The sequence below is a fragment of the Saccoglossus kowalevskii genome, chromosome 10, assembly GCF_978046115.1.
Source record: "Saccoglossus kowalevskii chromosome 10, keSacKowa6.1, whole genome shotgun sequence".
Taxonomy (NCBI): Eukaryota; Metazoa; Hemichordata; class Enteropneusta; family Harrimaniidae; genus Saccoglossus; species Saccoglossus kowalevskii.
In genome coordinates, this window is record NC_140650.1 from 19,069,266 (window position 1) to 19,088,447 (window position 19,182).

At 36.0% G+C, this 19,182-nt stretch overlaps 1 protein-coding gene across 1 annotated transcript in view; it reads right to left on the bottom strand.

Moving 5' to 3' along the window:
• The window catches only part of LOC100373174 (QRFP-like peptide receptor), a 36,642-nt gene extending 19,577 nt beyond the window's left edge, over positions 1-17,065 (bottom strand). Inside the window, exon 1 of the mRNA XM_006817845.2 lies at positions 16,771-17,065. Coding sequence (XP_006817908.2) covers positions 16,771-17,065 — 295 coding nt within the window. The remainder of the gene's footprint in view (positions 1-16,770) is intronic.
• Positions 17,066-19,182: the final 2,117 nt, after the last annotated feature.

The window sequence follows — 19,182 nt, forward strand, 5'->3', positions numbered from 1 at the left end:
ACACAGAGCTCATGATCTACTGACTTCCACAGCTCCTTATAGCGTAACGTACATCAAATGTGTGATACAATTAAACTATTCACTTAATCGACAAGTTACTGATTTAATTGAGTATTTGTGTGTGTGGTCAATTTAATGAGTGCGCCCGCGTACATAATAGTTGTAAACATTGTGTTATTTTCTGAAACCATTAAAATTTGAAAATAATTATGAAACAGATCTAAAAACACATAACAAACAATTATTACAGAACACTAGTCTATGTCGACTAAATGACTAGGAGATCTTGAAATACAACATTCTGCAAACTGTGTTTCATTACTACTGATAAACCACCGGTAACACCTGATCAGGGCAAAACAACTACAGTGTGATACAATTAATGTTAAGGAATATTATGATTGTTAACCTGATAAGCACAGCACGATTTTTTACAATAGTGTGAATGTTTGCATTTGTATTTAAAAAAAAAATGTTGCCATACGTTATCAGCCAGGTACGGGGACGGGGATGTTCGGTCCGAGGCTCAGTGTTAGAGTTACAGTTTCAGTTTCGAATAATAAAACAGTACGAGTTTACACATTTACCTTTAAGTTAATTATGCATACACTACTCCTATACTATGCCCCCCATCACGTATTATCACGATGCTTTTTATAGTGAGGGTGTCAGCATCCTTTATTCTAAGTTTCATATATATTACCTCTAACCTTGCGAACAGAAGTGTGCATGGAATCATTGGAAGAAACGGTGTGCATTGCCATGTGATAACTGACACAAAGGTGATTGACCGGTCATACAACTCTGGAAGGACAATTGGAATCTACTAGACGCAATGATCCCGGGACCCGCCGTAGGCGGCAGTATTTTCATGCGAGGTCAATTTTGGATCACCAGGTCATTCCTAAACGCGTAATTAGGACTGAGACGAGAATCAATTTTGGGTGCCAGAAATCAACCAAAGACGCTTATTTGGCTATAATTTGCGCTGTCAAGGCAAAGTTCGGGTTAATAAAATAAGATTGACGACGTTTTCCCAGGAGAAAAATATGAACTATTTGTTGAAAAAAGCGGAGAAAAATTGATACGCAAAAATCGTGACGTCGACTCTACGCATGCAATGCAGCGTCATGGAAATTGTCTACAGTACACGTACACGCATCTTTCGATGACGTAGAATATTTTGCAAGTCAGCCCAGGACGCCGTACTGTCTGTACAGACATTGTACTAATAGAAGGTAAGAGCTCTTGCCCTTTTCCACAAATTTTAATATATTCCTAACAATTGCTTTACTTATAAAACTCTGCACACCATGCTATGATCATTCAGTGTTTTTAACTAAACGACTCATCGCTTAATAGCAAAGCCGATTTTCAGGATTTATTGGCACCTGATGTCATGAATCAGGGAATCTAATGGCCAAAAATAAATCGCCAAGTATTGCATCGTACATAAATGATGACAGCGATTTACTAGGCCTATGGCCTGTGAACTCGTATGATTTGTGTGTTGTGCACATGCACGGTGCGACTAGTAAAATTACCTAACCTACCGGTCCTTCACGGCCACAGTTGTCACGATGCATCTCAATAAAATAGCATCTAAAACCAAAATAAGGCCGACATGTGTAAATACTATGCAGCCAGCAATAATGAAATTGCATGAATGGCATTGGCAAAATGATGACCTCGGATGTAGCCATGTCTAGGGCATGGATATGATTTATAGTCGTCGCCCATTAATGTAACGTTAAAGTGTCTATGAAGTATGTCATCATGATTAATCATTTGTGACCACGCCATTGGTTATTCGGCATAGGCTACCACACACTGTATAATATTGAGCAAAAAGTCATGCAAAAAATTGTATTTCATTCACCACATTGGCATGGCTGGCTGTACCCATTCTTACTTTTTCATGACCATTGTTTGGCCCACTCCAATTTTCTTGTGATTTAGGCGTATTTTTGTCACATGCAAGAAACAGAGCTGCAATATGTACATCAAAAATGCTCTTATCATGCTTGTGATGTTGCTATTGTAGGGAAATGGCCACATCAGGAATGTACATAACTGTTATTTATTAGGCAGTAACTGATAGGGGCCAATTCCTTGTGCTGATGTCTACATACACATGTATATCAGTAAAAGTGTTGCTGTCACCAGCTGCCATTCTTGAAATGGTGCCATCGATCAACAGTTCATGCCACACACCTCAACCTTAAACAATGGCATGTGTTGTCATTTGTTAATAAGGCCAAATTTTATTTTTATGGAAATTAGTTACCTTTTCTAAAATGAACATAAGTTGATATTAATATCAGCATGTAAAAAAACAATTGTTTAAAATGATTGTATTTGATGTAGACTGAACATAATAAATCAAAAATAATAAAATCCCTGCCTAACTACCCAATATTTTTTACCCTAATACTGGAAACACCAAATTTGTTTTTCATTGGCCTCATAATGGTTTGAGATCTTTTCAACATGGTCCACATAAATAATGAGGGATAAACTGGTATTCTGTACAAACAGGTCCATGCATTTACATTCTGTGTTTCTGGTTTGATGCTGACTCATTTACAGCCCTGTCATTGGTGATACTAGGATTTTACTCCTTATAGCATGTGTGTGGGCTGTCTTATGAAAACCAACAATGCTGTCTTTGCACATGGTCAATTCACTCCAGTTATATGTCAGATGGCACATTGCCATTGCCATGCGATAAATTCATTATTTTTACGAGTTCTATCAGTCTGATGGGATTGATATCATCAATGATATTCCTATGAAGTACAATTACATTTCATATAGTCTCTTTGCACCTACTTTATTTCCGATTCATTCTGAATGGACAGTTGGATGAACATACAATAGCCTAAAGGTAAGGGGGTATATTTGTACGACACCCTGTAACTTTGCATGATATGGGTCTATAATAGTGTCTTGTACAATGTTTGTAAACAGTTAACTACTGGTTTTGTACAGTTTATTGTTGCTGCATATATACAGACAACAAGATATAGTATTTTTGGCAATATGACTACTACCAAATTGGTTGTTGGTGGTGATACCTATCATTTGGGTCTTCCGTCAACACTTATGTGCTTTTGCACCATGAGTCGTTTCATGCACATCATATCAAATTTAGTCATGACACTCTGTTGACAACACTAATTTACCTCATTATAATGTAAATGTGCATAACCTGTGTATTTTCAATGAGAGGATGCTTGAATGCACGGTAGTGCTTTCAGCATCCTCTCGCCAGTTATGTACAATGTGCCTCAAGATTTAATTATGGAAAGTCCAATCATTTCCAAAGCATTATCTATTTCAACAATGTTCTTTCTATTGAACATTCCTCTACTCAACACCTTACTCAAATCATTCATTACCTTTATATAATCCTCACCACTTACTTGTTTTTTTTTAATTTTCTTCCAGGCGAAATAATTCAACCATCACCTGTACCTCCTACTGGTTAAACTTGACAATTATTTTTACTTTATTCTTACTCGAATGTTTTTTGTAAACTTGTTGTTTATTGTTGGTAAAAATAAAAACTTTATTATTTCCTTTCCTTACATACGATTATTTTATTCACACTATTTTTACCTGGTTGTCTTTCAACTGGTCTGCTAGTGATGTCTAATAGCAACTGGCCAAATTACAATCGAGTGGTGGGTGGGTCACAGTCAAGTACAAATAAGCCATTCACTGCCAAAGAACACATATAATAATTCTTCCCGATCAAGTACTTTAACCCTCTTGATTCAAATGACATAACCAATAGACTTAAAACATCACCTACTTGTATAACACACAACACCATATTCACATAATTGTTCATACATGTATACATTGTCACAGCAAAATCAATTCCATAAATTTACCAATGGCTCAAGCAAATCATTTGCCCATATTAACTATAGCCTCTTCTTTAAGCCATCTATTGCTTGTGGCTTGTGTTTCAATTACATAACGTTAGTCCAAAAATGTCAGCTTCTATTTATTTGAACACTCGGGGAAAAACACAATCCCATTATCAATGTCACGTTTATATTGCGCTGGTCCCGCTAACTCTGGGTGCGCTTGTGATTTTAATAACAAACGATGTTCACGATCTACTGACTTGCCTACGTGAGACAGCTGCAAGCAAAACCATATTCTGTACCTGAATCTAGGCTATTTATGTTTATAAATTGACTAGACTGAAGACAGTTGTGATCCATCATCATCAGTACCCTGTGTGTTGCTGCTGCGATATTGTGAGACAAGTGATATAGGTTTCAACCATCATTCTGTGAGACTTGTATGAACTGCTCTGCGATCTTCTACTTTCAGCGGCGCCCTCCAAAATACCAGCGTTCTTCTGGAAGCAAGATTCCTGTATTTCTTCTTTGTGTTGTCATACATTTCCACATCCTGGAACCGTGAGTTATTACCATGCACACTTCCCTATGCAATCCCCTATTTTAGTGAATTTATTCATTGTGCTTTTCTGTGCTTTGTTTCTTGTAATTATTTTGAGAGGTATTAAAGCCAGGAGCTTTAACTTTATATTTTGGTATATGTGTATTTCATTTCTAGTACTATGGTTTTGTCTACCCCATTTAGCAGTGAGTGAACCAGTGTGAGTTCTATGGGCGCCTCTCTCAATAGCAATAGGCAGGCCTTACACTGTGACTGAGGGCCAACTGGACGTCGCAGGGGAGTTTCTTTTTGAATCAGCTGCTTGAGCGGTGCGCTGTGTCACTCTTCTAGTAATATAATCACTGGGCTTGTAACCATCATCGGCTTCACCTCGGTTGACAATGAGCTCGTTGCACCGCTAAAACTGTATGTCCAACTCTGTTGTGGTTATGCGAAAATGCAACCGATCATGGAACGGTACCCAACGAAGAGATCGCAAAGAAACTTTAGATGAGTGTCTGCCTGAAACGAATCAGACGAGCCGCACGTTTCTGTAACTGAAATGGTTTCGATACACTTGACAAGCTCCAAACTGTGCAACAATATGAAAAATGAGGCAAAATAAAAGGTAGTGCAATTATCACACTAACATTTCTACAAACTTTCTTCATGTCGTCCTTTCAACTGAGATTTGTGACCACAATAACACCAAACAACTTTTCAGACGTTGTTTGCCTGAGTGGTTTCCGTTAATAGTGACCCATTAATAGTTTTCTCAGTGATAGTGGTGGGGTGATGTTACCCTCTTAATTATATTTTGCAATTGTGCTCGTATATCGTCTGTGACCATCACTTGGGCATTGTATTCTACGTAAGTGTTACATTATTATTATTATATATTGTTATCAGCTGAAATAAGTGTTTGTTGTATTAAGACGATCTAAAGCCATAAACTAAGAGACGTTATTGTAATATTCAAGTAAATTGGTGTGTGACAATATGTAGACAAGTTAAATAATGAAGTGTAGTCAGCATTACTGACTTAAATAATCTGCTCGAAATTTGTCTACCAAATCTCTCAGGCTGTTTTCCAATATTGATTAAAAAAGAGCAGCGAGTAAAGGCAAAACCATCAGCAGATGCACCACATGCTGAGTGAAATCTATGTTGAACTGGGTGTGTTTAAAAAAGTGATTAAGGTACGTTATTTGGGGTCAAACATCAATGCATGGAATGTGGCTAAAGGTGGGAATTGCATTTACTGTGAAGATTTGTTAAAACTAATTCCGGAAATTGGGAATATTTAGGCTCCATTGAATTAATATTTCTTATTATTATTCCTCATGACCATGATAGCCAATCATATTCGCGCATTACGGATAATATATTCCTGTGTCTGCCTGTTGACATATTCGTATGTCTACCTCCATCTGGGTACCTTCCTCCGGAAAATATACCCGATTTACGCCAATACCTGGCCCAGGAAACACGAAACGCGGCATTACTCATGAAATAACTAGTTTGCCATGTTTGCTTTTACTATTTGATTATCTTACAGCCAAAACAAAGTCAGCTTGGACGATCAGTTGTGAGACATGACAAAATAAACACAGCCAGTGATACATTTCAAGAATAAAAACAACAAAATAAACGCAATCAAAGACGCCGACCACGCGCGCTGGAAATGAATAGAACGCATTGCGTCTCACCTGTCTCTTTTACTCACGGAAACGCACACGCACGTGCTATTTCTGTATATTTCGGCTAAGAAAAAAAACACCGGAAGGGACAAGTTTAAATCATGTTTGTATTAACGTAACATGAAAGCAACGGTGAATATAAGTTTATCAATCATCAAACTAAATATTCGATGTTACATACATGAAGCCACAGTCCCTCTTTTGATTATCGTTCACTATATTATAACTATGAATACCAACTGTCAGAATTAATAGTCAGAATAGCGACGGTTATCTCGTAATTAGTTCCAAATCAAGTTCCAAGTTCCGTCCAAAACTTCAAATAGGCCTAAACGATGACAGACATGACACAGCAATTCAGCTAATAATCAACTAATTAAGTCGGTCAACAGATAGCAAAAACAAATTCATGTCAGTATCACAACGCGTTCTATTTATTTCCAACGCGCGTGGCCGGCGCGTTTATTTTGTATCTTTATTCTCGAAATGTAACACTCGCTGCGTTTATTTTGTCATGTCTCGCAACTGAACGTCCAAGCTGACTTTGTTTTGGCTGTATTGAAAAGAGAAAACTAGGATTTTGTAGTAGCGCCTGTCGTGAGTTTCGCAAATGAGCTCAGCTACGCGGATTAAGACATTCGATCTGCGCAATTCGTCCCTCTGAAAAATTTCAGTGTGGCGTATAGCTGCGCCCAGTGGAGCGCACATGGTGGCGCCAGGTGTGTTTGTCTGTAAACGTCAGGCGGTAATTAGCTCTATACAACCATGAAAGTAAAAAAAGGCGCCCATGATAAAACGCAATCACTGCTCTTTAACTTTTTCAACTTGCATATTTGTGTTCATACATGCATTTGGCTCTACGACAGGGTGCCTTCAGGCTGGAAGATTGCCATGATTGGGTGTCACAATTTCCGTTTCAAGATTAATTCGGTATAATAATACCAATGACATCCAATTTTAGAATCCCTTATAACTCAGTGTCAATCGCGACTTTGTCTTGGTTGACAATGAGCTATTCGGGTTGCTAAAACGAGTATGTCCACCGCTGCTGGAGTGAACATTTGTATTATATGTCCATTTTTCAAAACATTTTTGCTTTAAACGTTTCAGGTAAGCTGCATAAGCGCCGTATTGTCTCGCCATCATAAGCGCCGTATTGTCTCGCCATCATGGCACATGCATTCAAAGTGCGGAATTGTCGCGATAAAAAAAAAACACATTTTGGAATATATATCATTTTTCCCTGTATTATAGACGCGTCGTTTCTAATCTTTCTGATGCGGCGACATTATATTTATCAAATCTACCATACCCCTCCGTTTGTTATTAATGATAGACTAAACACACGAGGGCAGTTCGAATTTTGTTGTGACTATTTTGTTCATTCACTTGTTCAACAGAAATATGTCCTTTGAGTTAGCAACTTTTCATTCATCCATCCATACATACAAATAAATCGACCATCATTCAATCTGAACAAATGAATGTCACAAAGTATTTATGAGCCAGGTAGAACCAGAATAGTGATGGCATGACATATAAGGAACTGAGACACCGTCATCATATAGGTCGACCTCTAACGAGACAGATACACGTGGATGTAAATTAAATGTTCTACTACATTGCTAACGTGATATAGAGTTGATTTATGATTGTGTAAACTAAGCTGATTATTTAAATATAGGATAGTTAAATATACAACATTGAGAGTAACAAATTATCTGTTTGTGTATAACACTTGTTGAATCGTGTTTTGAACACAGTGGTTTGAAGACCACGCTTCGCCGTGTTTGATCACTGCTTAATGTATCGTAAAATAAGGACAACGCACGTGCACACATACACAAGGAAAAAACAATGTCAAATCTATAATACTATATCTGATACGACAAAGACCAACATTTTACATTGCACATTGCAATTTTTGCACTTCTGATTCATAATCTTCTATATGCTGCTTCGTCACCCGACTTTCTCCCCAGACAGGTATTGCATTCAACAAATCATATTGGCTTGTATATGTCCCAGGCGATTAAGTAATCGCTACTTGTTTCAATGTGTACAGCTAATCGTCTTATATATCAGCACGACTAGTCACAGAGAAACTATCACTGAATGCATTCAACATAATCTATCCAACTTGGTTTCACGTGACATCGGACTACATTACAAATATAATTGCCACTCCAACCACCCACGTCAAATCGACATGGTGTATCGCGTTGAATGGAGCCATCTATGATTGGAATGATGGATTTCGAAATGTAAGTTCTGTTATCAGTCAGATTATTTCCAGGCCTCATTTTCAAATTCATACTTGATATACATATATTAACAAGACCTCTATCTTTTTCCACCATTTATATGTATGGCTGAAACTGCCAACTTTGGGGTTTTGTTTCATTATTTGACAGATAACACGCCCAGGCGTTGTTGTGTCGAACGCGAACACTGTAAAACTAAAACGATGCGCATCTTTTTTTTCTATACCTTTTTCAATAACATAAATACATATGAAAGATGTTCAAATTATTATACACAAAATGAATCGGCAACATATATTTCGCTAGATTAGTAATTTTTTTTTCGATTAAAAAAAAAATCCTATGTGCAAGTATGAATGATAGATATCGCCTGTCCATCTCAGACACTATTAAGCATATTGATTTCCCTAATTTGAGGACCTAACTGGCCGCCAGTCAGCCATAGTTGTGTATATGGTAACAACAGCAATCAACGTACACATGGTGTTTGCTCAAAGTTTAACCATGGTCACTCAAAGCATGCCCGAAAAATGGCACTGTACACAAGGACACACGGAATCTAAATTCACAATTCCCGTTTTCGGACTTATTAAGTATTTCTAAAGTTTTTATTACAAACTATTGGACATTATTCACTACGTTACTTTTAATGCATTGTATTTAAAGCAGTGTTTCTATTTACCGTGACATTATTATTTACCCCTAGAGAATTATTATCTTTATTTATTTAGATTTTATTTGCAGTCAGATGTGTGGTGTTTAAACCATGCGTAACAAATCCAATATGTTACCAGAAAAAGATATTTAGCTTTATTGAAAATAACAACGTTAACGTCCGTTGAATTTAATATCTATTCAAAAAGGTAGGCGCTACAATAATTTTACTGCTATGTACGTTAAAGCGTGGAACTAGAAATGTTTAAGCGACGGCTGTGTCGCTTCAGTCCGCACTAAAAGGCACTAAACGTTTATTGTCATCACAATGTAAAACTTTGCAGTCGTCATCATGGAAAACGGCACGCGTGGATTAAAATATTAATGGGTTCTTCAGACCCAAAGTAAGTAAGAGGCATCGACATACCCACCCATTAATCGAAAATCAATAGTCGTACAAAATAACAAAACACAATGAACATATAGCAATAACAATATAGCTATGTGACAAAGTACATACATAGGCCAATGTGTACAGTGGTATGACAATTAATGTGCTACACGAGTGGTAATTACCAATCACGACGCATGCGCAACAATGATTGTATAAAAGAATGATATATGGACCTCAAGGTTAAGACCATGAAGTGAAAATGGTGTTTGTATAATAGTGAGCATATACTGCCCAACCGGTAGGACCCGCCATATATCATTACGAGTAGTCAGTTCATAAAGAGACTAAGTTTCTACATAGGACAAATGATGTTGAAATAATTATATGCATAATCATATGTTAATGTAGTGATCACTAGGACTGAATTATCTGCATATTTGAATTAAACCTACACTGAATTATTATATAAAATTTTAGGTAAAACACAAATTTTATTCCAGCAGACACTGAAATGACGCACATCGATCCAAAACTCATAATAGCAAGGAACAGCTGTGTATGTGCGTACTCCTTTATATAACAGACCCTTCCCACTTGAAGATGATTCGATTATCCATAATTGCATTTCTAATTATGCCGCGAAGCTTGCTTGCTTTTTCCCTTCAAATCAATAATTGTCGTTGAAAAATCTCAATAACCCTAGATTTAATATTTGTTTATAGAATTACAACTGTGCAGTGATTACTTGTTAACTTTGCTTATGCTGGAGGCACTGTCACGATAAAGTGAGTTGATGCATTTATGCGCGTTCATCTGTCTGATACATATCACATGTCAAGTTCAATTTAATACTCATTCATTCACTCTTCAATGTTTGCCCCGAGGTCTATATTTAACATCATGATAAGCGTCTCCGGCGTAGGATGTTGCTGACAGGTATCGTAGTGTCAACACAGTGTTTATCGTCATGAGTCTGTATGAAATGGCGTGTCTTGCTGGTATTGTTTGTAATAGGTCATCAAATGTCATGTATATTGTATAGTGCATTATAAAAGGCCTAATGTTTCATGGACATTCAGTCTATGTGATGATGATTACGATTCGAAGAGCATGGACAAAATTCCAATTAAAATGAATCTAGTTATTAATGTGTCTCTGTTTCGAATTATCAAACAATGATGAACTAACAGTCCTTACCTTGAAACCACTAGTAACTAATCGACGCAGGGAAATATGTTTCGGCGATATAAACTGATCGAAACTGTTTTCATATTATACATTATACTATATAACTGCATGAAAAAGTAGCCAATGCCTTCAAACTTGGCATACATGTTTACAGTTCATTTCACATGACCTGGGTTCATTTCTATATTGATCAACAATGTATGTGAATGCATTGTCACTTAACTGAACATGTATTAGGTGTGATGTCTCAAAGTCATTGTTCCTCTTTAGTTACTTTGCTTATTCAAGTGCTTACTGAAACACGCATAATAAGAAACGATTTGTTTTCAATCGTTCTTCTAGTAACCTGTACTTTGGTACGGATAACATGTCCAAGTTCGCATCGAAACTTTGAATCTGAGCTGCGGACGACTTTATTTGACATATTTATTTAGATAAATACTGTTAGACAAAACAAAAATACACACTCAAACACAACGTTGTTATCGGTATTATCTATTAGATTGATTACGCCAATACAGAGCGAATGTCTTAAAAATGTTAACCGCATTCTACTTGTTCCGCTCTACAAATTGACAAAATATTTATTGTTAGTAACGTAGTCTGACCACCATCTCGGGTTTGACTACACCCATGAATTGCTTAATCACACCACTTTCCAGGTATCCAGAATATGTTATAGCAGCCAATGCATATGTGTTGAAATATTCATTATAAAAGTACTTTATTGAGCTTGTGACTATTTTCAACTTTCGAATAACATTCAAGCATCAACTAGCTCATAACCACTGGTTCAATTGACGTGGCTATTGTTGCACGTCATCCTCAGTAGGATCTCTTTAAAGTGACTTTTATTCTGAATTTGAAGTTAATCTCGTGATTCTACTGCCACCATCTTGTTTTTTTTTAATTATTTAATTGTTAAGTATTTGACCAATAGACGTGGTATTTGGTGTTACTAGACTAAGTATACATACCCTGTATGTCATTTTCCTAAGTCACGGCTGCTTATATATATGATTTTTAAAAAATTTGATATATGACTTATTATATGACCATATATGTATATGTGATCTCATTAATATGCATAAATGTAATATCCGAAAGAACATGTAGCCAGTGTTATACTGATGACATCAGACAAGAGACAGTTTTTGACTCAGATTTCGAAAAGATCTTGTTAGTTACCGTGTCGTACATCCCGGTATGATGCGTTTGGTTTTCTATAATACTTATCCACGATCGCGTCTATTACACTGCATTGATCACCCTACCCCATGCACTCAGTCGACAGGTGTATTACGTTGTATTACGTTATACGTCGTTTGACGAGTTCCAAATAATTGTCTACAGACGATCGGTATTTTCGGTCCAGTGTAACACAACTAAATTTGTTCTCATCTCGAACTGAAATGCGATTTGCATATCGTAAACAATGTTTGGAGTGTTGTTGAATCCCTCAACATGACTTGTATCCAATGCATAGACGTACTTTGCGGCATGTTTATAAATCAGTGAACGATGTTGTCCAGCATATCTCTTAGGTAGTTTGACACATCATAGACTTTAATATTATCTTCAAGTCGTATGATTCTAACACTGGTTCATTTTATAAAGATTACAGCCTACGTAATATATTACAAAAAAACGAATTTAACTACAAATATAGTGTGTGTGACCGTTTTGCGGTTGTATTTTCCAGAGTTTCTGATTGAACGAAGTTGCGTTGAAACGTACTTTGATACATTGTAGCAATGTCGGCACCAGTCTCACCTGTGCGCAAAAATAAAAATACATGGTTATTGAACACTGCTATTAGAGCAGAACGGTACAATATATGATACGATTGAATACAACTCTAACCATTTCCAGCAGAATAATAATAACGGAAAATCGTACAATCTATTGATCAATCCATGTCGATGTGATGTGTGGGACCAAACCCCCAAACGAGGTGTTTTGATACAGGGGTTTAGAGTTTCACGTACATCCACCTGGGTCTTCAAATATCATTCTAGAAATTATCCCGGGACATGATTATAATGTAACCGGGAGTCTTCTTTGCGCGTAGGTATTGATTAGAATGCCATGCGTAGTTAATAACCAATGAAAATTATATGCTCAAAGCGGGTCGTCATCTGCGCACGCGCAGAAATTGAGACCCGAGCGACGATAACAACACACGCTTAAAACGCTATGGCCATCTGACGCATGCGCAGCTGACGATTCCCTCGCTTCAATGTACATACTTGAAATATTGCATCTGTTCGAATATACGTTTGATAAAAAACGTATACAGATTCTGAATTAGAATACCGTCGTGCTAGCCGCCATTCAGTATACTAACATTCACTTTTTAAATAGTGTAAAACTCGGAAATTTAATCGGAAGAGTTAATCAGACCGAGACATATATAAATCCTTACCAGGAGACAGTCACGGTCCCTCGATACAGAGAGCTGTTTTGCCAACCCAATGTTGTATAGTTTATGATGACTGTGTTCTTATAGAACAGCCCAACAGAAGCGCCTACGTTAACTTTGTAGGGTTGTGTTACCAATGTTTGAAAAAAAAACATCTTTGTCTTTTTTCATACAAGACAAACTGGTGAAAGTCTGGTAGACTATTTTACATAATCTGTTCACACAAAATTCACTGGAAGATTTGTAAAAATGAAAGCACTGTTATGGGCGCTATTGAGGAGAATATCTCCTGATTTAGATAAGCGCCTTGCTGACGGAGATTTAAAATTTGCACAGCTGGGATTCTTACATAATTGAACTAGTACACAAAAGTAACAGTATTTTTTTTCAGTCACATTCATACGTGATATTATGTATACTAGAAAAACGCTTTTTAGTGAAATGGTGTAGTGAATACCTAAATTTTAATCATAGAACGCTCGCTCGAATGTCTTGAGATGAAACACAGAGAAGAAGCCGTATAAGTGCATTTACATCTGATTCATTCATGTAGTTCATGTATGGGTTTTCCGTTCAAATGAGAAATTCAGTAGACGAGCAGTCCGGTGTATTTGTGCAGTCAATGACGCAAAATATTTTTGTTTATATCTTGTTTATATCTTTACAAATACATGGCGATTTACCATGCTGGTCTCTTTAGTTGATGAGAGTAAATCGATCAGCAACATTATAGTACATTACATTTTGTATTCAATATTCTGTGCGTATTTATTAGTACGGTTCGTGAGTGATATCGCTGCAAAATTATTTGTGTAGTGATTTTTAAGATGAAAACAAATAGATAACTACATTATTGCCTCAATGTCGACGCCTTCGGCATTTTGCATACCTGCCCCAAATTTCAATTTACCGTTATTTGTTTTTGTATGGCGCAATTATTTGTGTCTCATGCATACACAGTTAACATATTATAGGAAATATATTCAATCTAGAATGTTATAGCCACGCTGAAAACAGGAAGGTAAGTGCTAAATAATCTCCAGTATAGGACATGGTTGTGCTTTGTAGACAAGTGAAAGAAAGAAAACAATCGTAGAATATGTTTTAAAAAGCATGTATTATGCTATCGCATAATTGTTCGGAGGCATATCATTGCTGTTTGTAAATGCATGAAAACTCCGGTATAAAGTATATACAGCAACATTAATTTCGAATAATAATATTTTAAGACATTGTCTCTAAGGCATGTTTGAGCATGGATGTTATTTGTATCATCACTTTATCTTTATAAACATTTGGTTTGAACCATCATAGAAGCGTCCGCTTATTTTGAATTCCTATTGTTTGATATTGTGTGTGTGGATGTAGGTGACCGCGTATGCATAATGATAATGCTTATTTATTGATTTATTTATTAATTTATCATGGGACCAATCACTAATTTGAAGTTAGTTCGAATTAGTATGAATAAGCAGTTTAAGGCTCTCATCTTTTGCCACATTCCCAAACGCATGGACACATAACGAAGGGAGAAAAAAGATTTAAGAAAAAAAACACACAAAAGAGGCTATTATTTATATTACTTACTGATTTCAGTAAACCCATTATTCCCGTCATGAAAATAACTGTATATGTCCCAATGTTCGTCATTTTTGCATAAAATTTTTGAAATAAAGTAATTTAGTGTTAATATGTACTAATCATATTCGGAGACATACGTCTATAAATTAATACAGCGTATCGTTCAAACAACAATGTATTTATTTATTTTTCAGTTTTAAGCAATAAATAGAAATATTTTATGCTGCTCCGGTTTTCGCTGGAAATCGAAGTCACGTAATTTGCAGAAGGACATATGCATTAATGTATAATGACATTCTTTTCGCAGCAAAGGTCATCCAAGATTTGACCTTCTGTTAATTCAAGCACGACCTGTATTATATATTACGTATTCATCATCTATGTCATAGATCAATATGTATGCAGTTTCAATTCGCCGGTGTGTTTTTTTTTCACCTGCCAAAGTAGATTGAAATTAAAAATAAAAAGCCTAAACACACTTTTTAAAGACTGCAATCATTTAATGACAATGAACTAGTGTTAGTCTCACCATATTTGTTCAATAAGAATTACGTACATGCGCTTAATGTTATCACTTGGCTTTGTATCATACGACTAATGCGAACCTCACAGCCATAAGCAATTCTAAATAACGTATTCATGCGCCACTACGGATGATGCTCTTTAGAGATGGGATATACATGAGAGATAGCCCTATGGGATCTAATAATCATTTTAAATAGAAAAAGACAAATAATCTTCAGATGAAGGGGTTACTGGTTTGGATAGCAAGGTAAGCCACAACAGCTGACGAAATAACTTCCTCCTCATATGTAATGGAAAACAAGTGCGCATGAGTTTGTTAGCAAAAAAATAGAATGCCAAACTAAACGTCAGTAAGCAAATTTATAATTCCGGAAAAACAAAGAGAACGAACAAAACACAGTCAATTTAGGAATAGATATATAGACCTCCTGAGAAGGGTTGACAAGGCGGGTCGACAAGAGTGGTCACATTCTGCCCTGCTGCGGTACACATATCATAATCAACATATAAAGCAACAAACAACAGTTATTAATATCCTAACGCGACAATTATGTTCGAACATCAGCGACCATTTGTGACAGAGAAACATGACTGGTATATTTAGTCCAGCAATGGAAGCCTGATTCAGTGAACGGAACGCAATAACTTGGCAAGAAGAGCAAATAGTATTTAAATAATTAGTAAATATCATTAGAACACAACGTTTGGCAATAGACTAAAAAAACGAATTTTAGGCACTGTGCGAAAAGAGCCCCACTGACTCTTAATCTCCCTTTCGTATTCATGGATTGTTATACAACACAGGAAAAAGTCTTAGTCAGCACTTACAGAAATATGTAATTTGCATGGTAATTGGTTTCGTTGGAATGAAAGATGTATTTAATCCCCGTGTTGCGAAATAAGTTAAATTAGACCGGGAATTAGTTATCAGGCCTATCTCCGTCTCGCGTCACAAATGATTCTAACATGAACAAATAAAATCGTTTTAGTTTGTGTAATTGTCTGGTTACCTGGCTATCGGTCAATTCTTTCGAAAAGGCGTGGTTCACTCTTTTAGGTGATCGTCGTAATATGTTTTAAAGATTTCTAATCGTTCTTTCAGACTCCCTGATTTTCGGCAACAATAAGACGGAAATATTGCACAATCAATATATCGGCAGAATAACTAATTCCTTCTTTGCAATGAATGATTTTTCAGGTGTTTGATAAAGAAATCAATTATTAAAATAGAATTTCATGAGGCTTTTATATTTTGCCGAACTGTTCTGAGTGCATCTGTCGTTATTGCACCTATAAACGGCTAAACATTGTCGTGTTTGGTGTGCACATTTAGGTACTAGTGATTTCAATGCCCAATAACAAATTATTTGATAATGAAAGACAGGGTCGTCATAATACGACGCAAACCAAAATTTGTGTGTCATATTAAATAATTTTCTGAACAATTACTATTGACATGATCAGTATGTAATACAGCAACTATTGAAAACAACGCACGAGCAATTAAAGCCGTATACATATCTACTGTGCAATTTGTGTGTGTATTTTCCAGTCTAAAGGGTATATTATTAACATAGGTTGCTATACGTGTATGTATGTATAAGTGATCTGAATTAGACTTACACATTACTTCACCTAGCAGCCAGGGTCGTATGATATACGTCTCCAGCAAGGCTACCGGCATACAGAAAACCAACACAAGTAAATCGGCCACGCTGAGATTCACCAAGAAATAGTTGGTAGAGTTGCCCATGTCTTTGTTGCAGCATACAACGAATAGAATTAACACGTTACCAATCACGCCGAGTGTGAAAATTATAACGTAAAAGACGGTGGTGATAATTATTGTATAACTCGAAAGTTTGTACTCATCTACGGTATTGTTGACAGCCTGGTACATCGATTCACTGGAATTCATCTTCGCCGTGTTTTTTTTTTACTAGTACGTAAGTAGCTAACTGAGTGAGCTGTCTAAACGAACGCGGCTTTGCCAATGGCTGACGTTGAAAGAGTAGAGAAATACTGGCTCAATACCAATTACTACGACTCCTGGGCGCGTTTCTGACGTGGGCGGGAAACATATCTTCAAACTCACTCTTACTATATAATACTCCCTAAGTTAGGAAATAATACGACCATAAAATTGTTTTGATCATAAGGCAAAATACATATAACAAAACAGCATACACAACACAATGAACGGTATTAAATAAAGACAGTTGAGAGATAGGCCAATTATATAAATAATTCATATGAAAATATTGCAGCTGCATAGGGTGTCATAAATCAGACTATTGAATAACGGTGAATATGCTGTAATTTTTAACATACGCTGATGATTACCGGAAATGGTTTGATATCGGCCATCTTTATTATTAATTACAAACAACATACATGTGTAATGTTCGAAATATTGGCTTGAGTTCATATATTGAATTACGGGATAAGTAACAACTTTCCATGATTTTATGCAAACGTCGCAGTACACATTTTTGTTATTCACGGACTTCATGAATATCAAATATGCTCCACAGCTCCTCAGTATTTTTCTCACTGTGCATTGTAGAAAATTCATTGAGCTCGCTATGCTAGAAATAATATTGTTATATACATCTTTGAATAGCCAACTGTCACAGCAATTCTGGGGTATTATTGTCAATCAATTACGTGACAGACAAGATTCGCATCAAGACAAAGAAAACATGACGTGCATCAAGAACCCAATATGTTTTATGGAAATACCAAGTTTGATTGAAATATACCCAGGCAAGACCGAGATACAGTTCCGTAATGGCAGAAATTGTTTGTGTGTTGTTGTTTGAATGAAATTAAACTCACAAGCGAAGATGAAATTAACCGTTTCAACATAGTTAAATCACTCATGTACAGTTAAACGCTAACTATAATGTTGTTCTATCCAGCAAATATATACATCTCACAGAAATTCATTTACTGTTCAACGTAATATATTACACCAAATTTCAACACATGTTCAATATGATCTTTTACCAATGGTAATTGTAATAGTTTCCAAGAAATGTAACATCATCAAAGACAGTAGAGATGCGAAACTAATCTGTGGCTTCAATAACAGGATAATCAGTGTTCGAAATTTAGCATCATTTGGTGTGCGCATCAATGTTATACAGTCGCATCCTCAAAAACGACAATGATCATACTGGTATATAATTAATTCAACATTTGCCTTGGGGGAATTAATGATCACAATACACACAGAATAAGTTCTACCCATCTTGTCTAAGATACCATTTAGCAATGCCTTAGGTAAAAGGTGTTATAATTTGCGATTTTATCGGAAATGCTATACAACACTGGTTGTTATAACAACGCTAATCTGTTATTAACATTTCCAGATGGACCGAACTAAATGTCAGTCTACTAGGAGTTCATATATTTTGATGTTAGCTAAATTATTTAAACATCGCCCACTTAATATTTTAAGTAAGCTCTAGTTGCTACAATTAATTCCAATTAATGTAATTATTTATTGATTGATTCAGATAACCACACAACTTGGTCAATATGTTTGCATTCTTGTGTAATTGTATACTGGTGCCACAATGGTGTATTCTTTCGATATTCCCAATCCTGCATTATGCATAATAAATATATGTGACTTATGTGGCATATTAACTATATTCATGTATGTTAAAGTATATGAAAATATATATATTTATTTAATGTGCTATATGTAACAACTCTTCATGACTGAGCATAGTTAATTCTTCACGAATCTCATAATGATCAATGATAAGTTCAAAACATTGCTAAAGAATCACTGAAATGACACTTTTGTTATATGTTATTTTATAACCGCATGTACAATATACTACACATAAAAACTGGCGTCACATAGCATCCGCATATTCGTTCGTCAGATACGATTTAATGGTTATAAATAAATAATCTATAAATTTGTGTCAATAAAGAAAATCCGTCCGTAAAATAGCCTTTTCCATTTTTGCGGATGCTGATATAGTATATAGCTACGATTAGGTGGTGTTGAAACAGAAT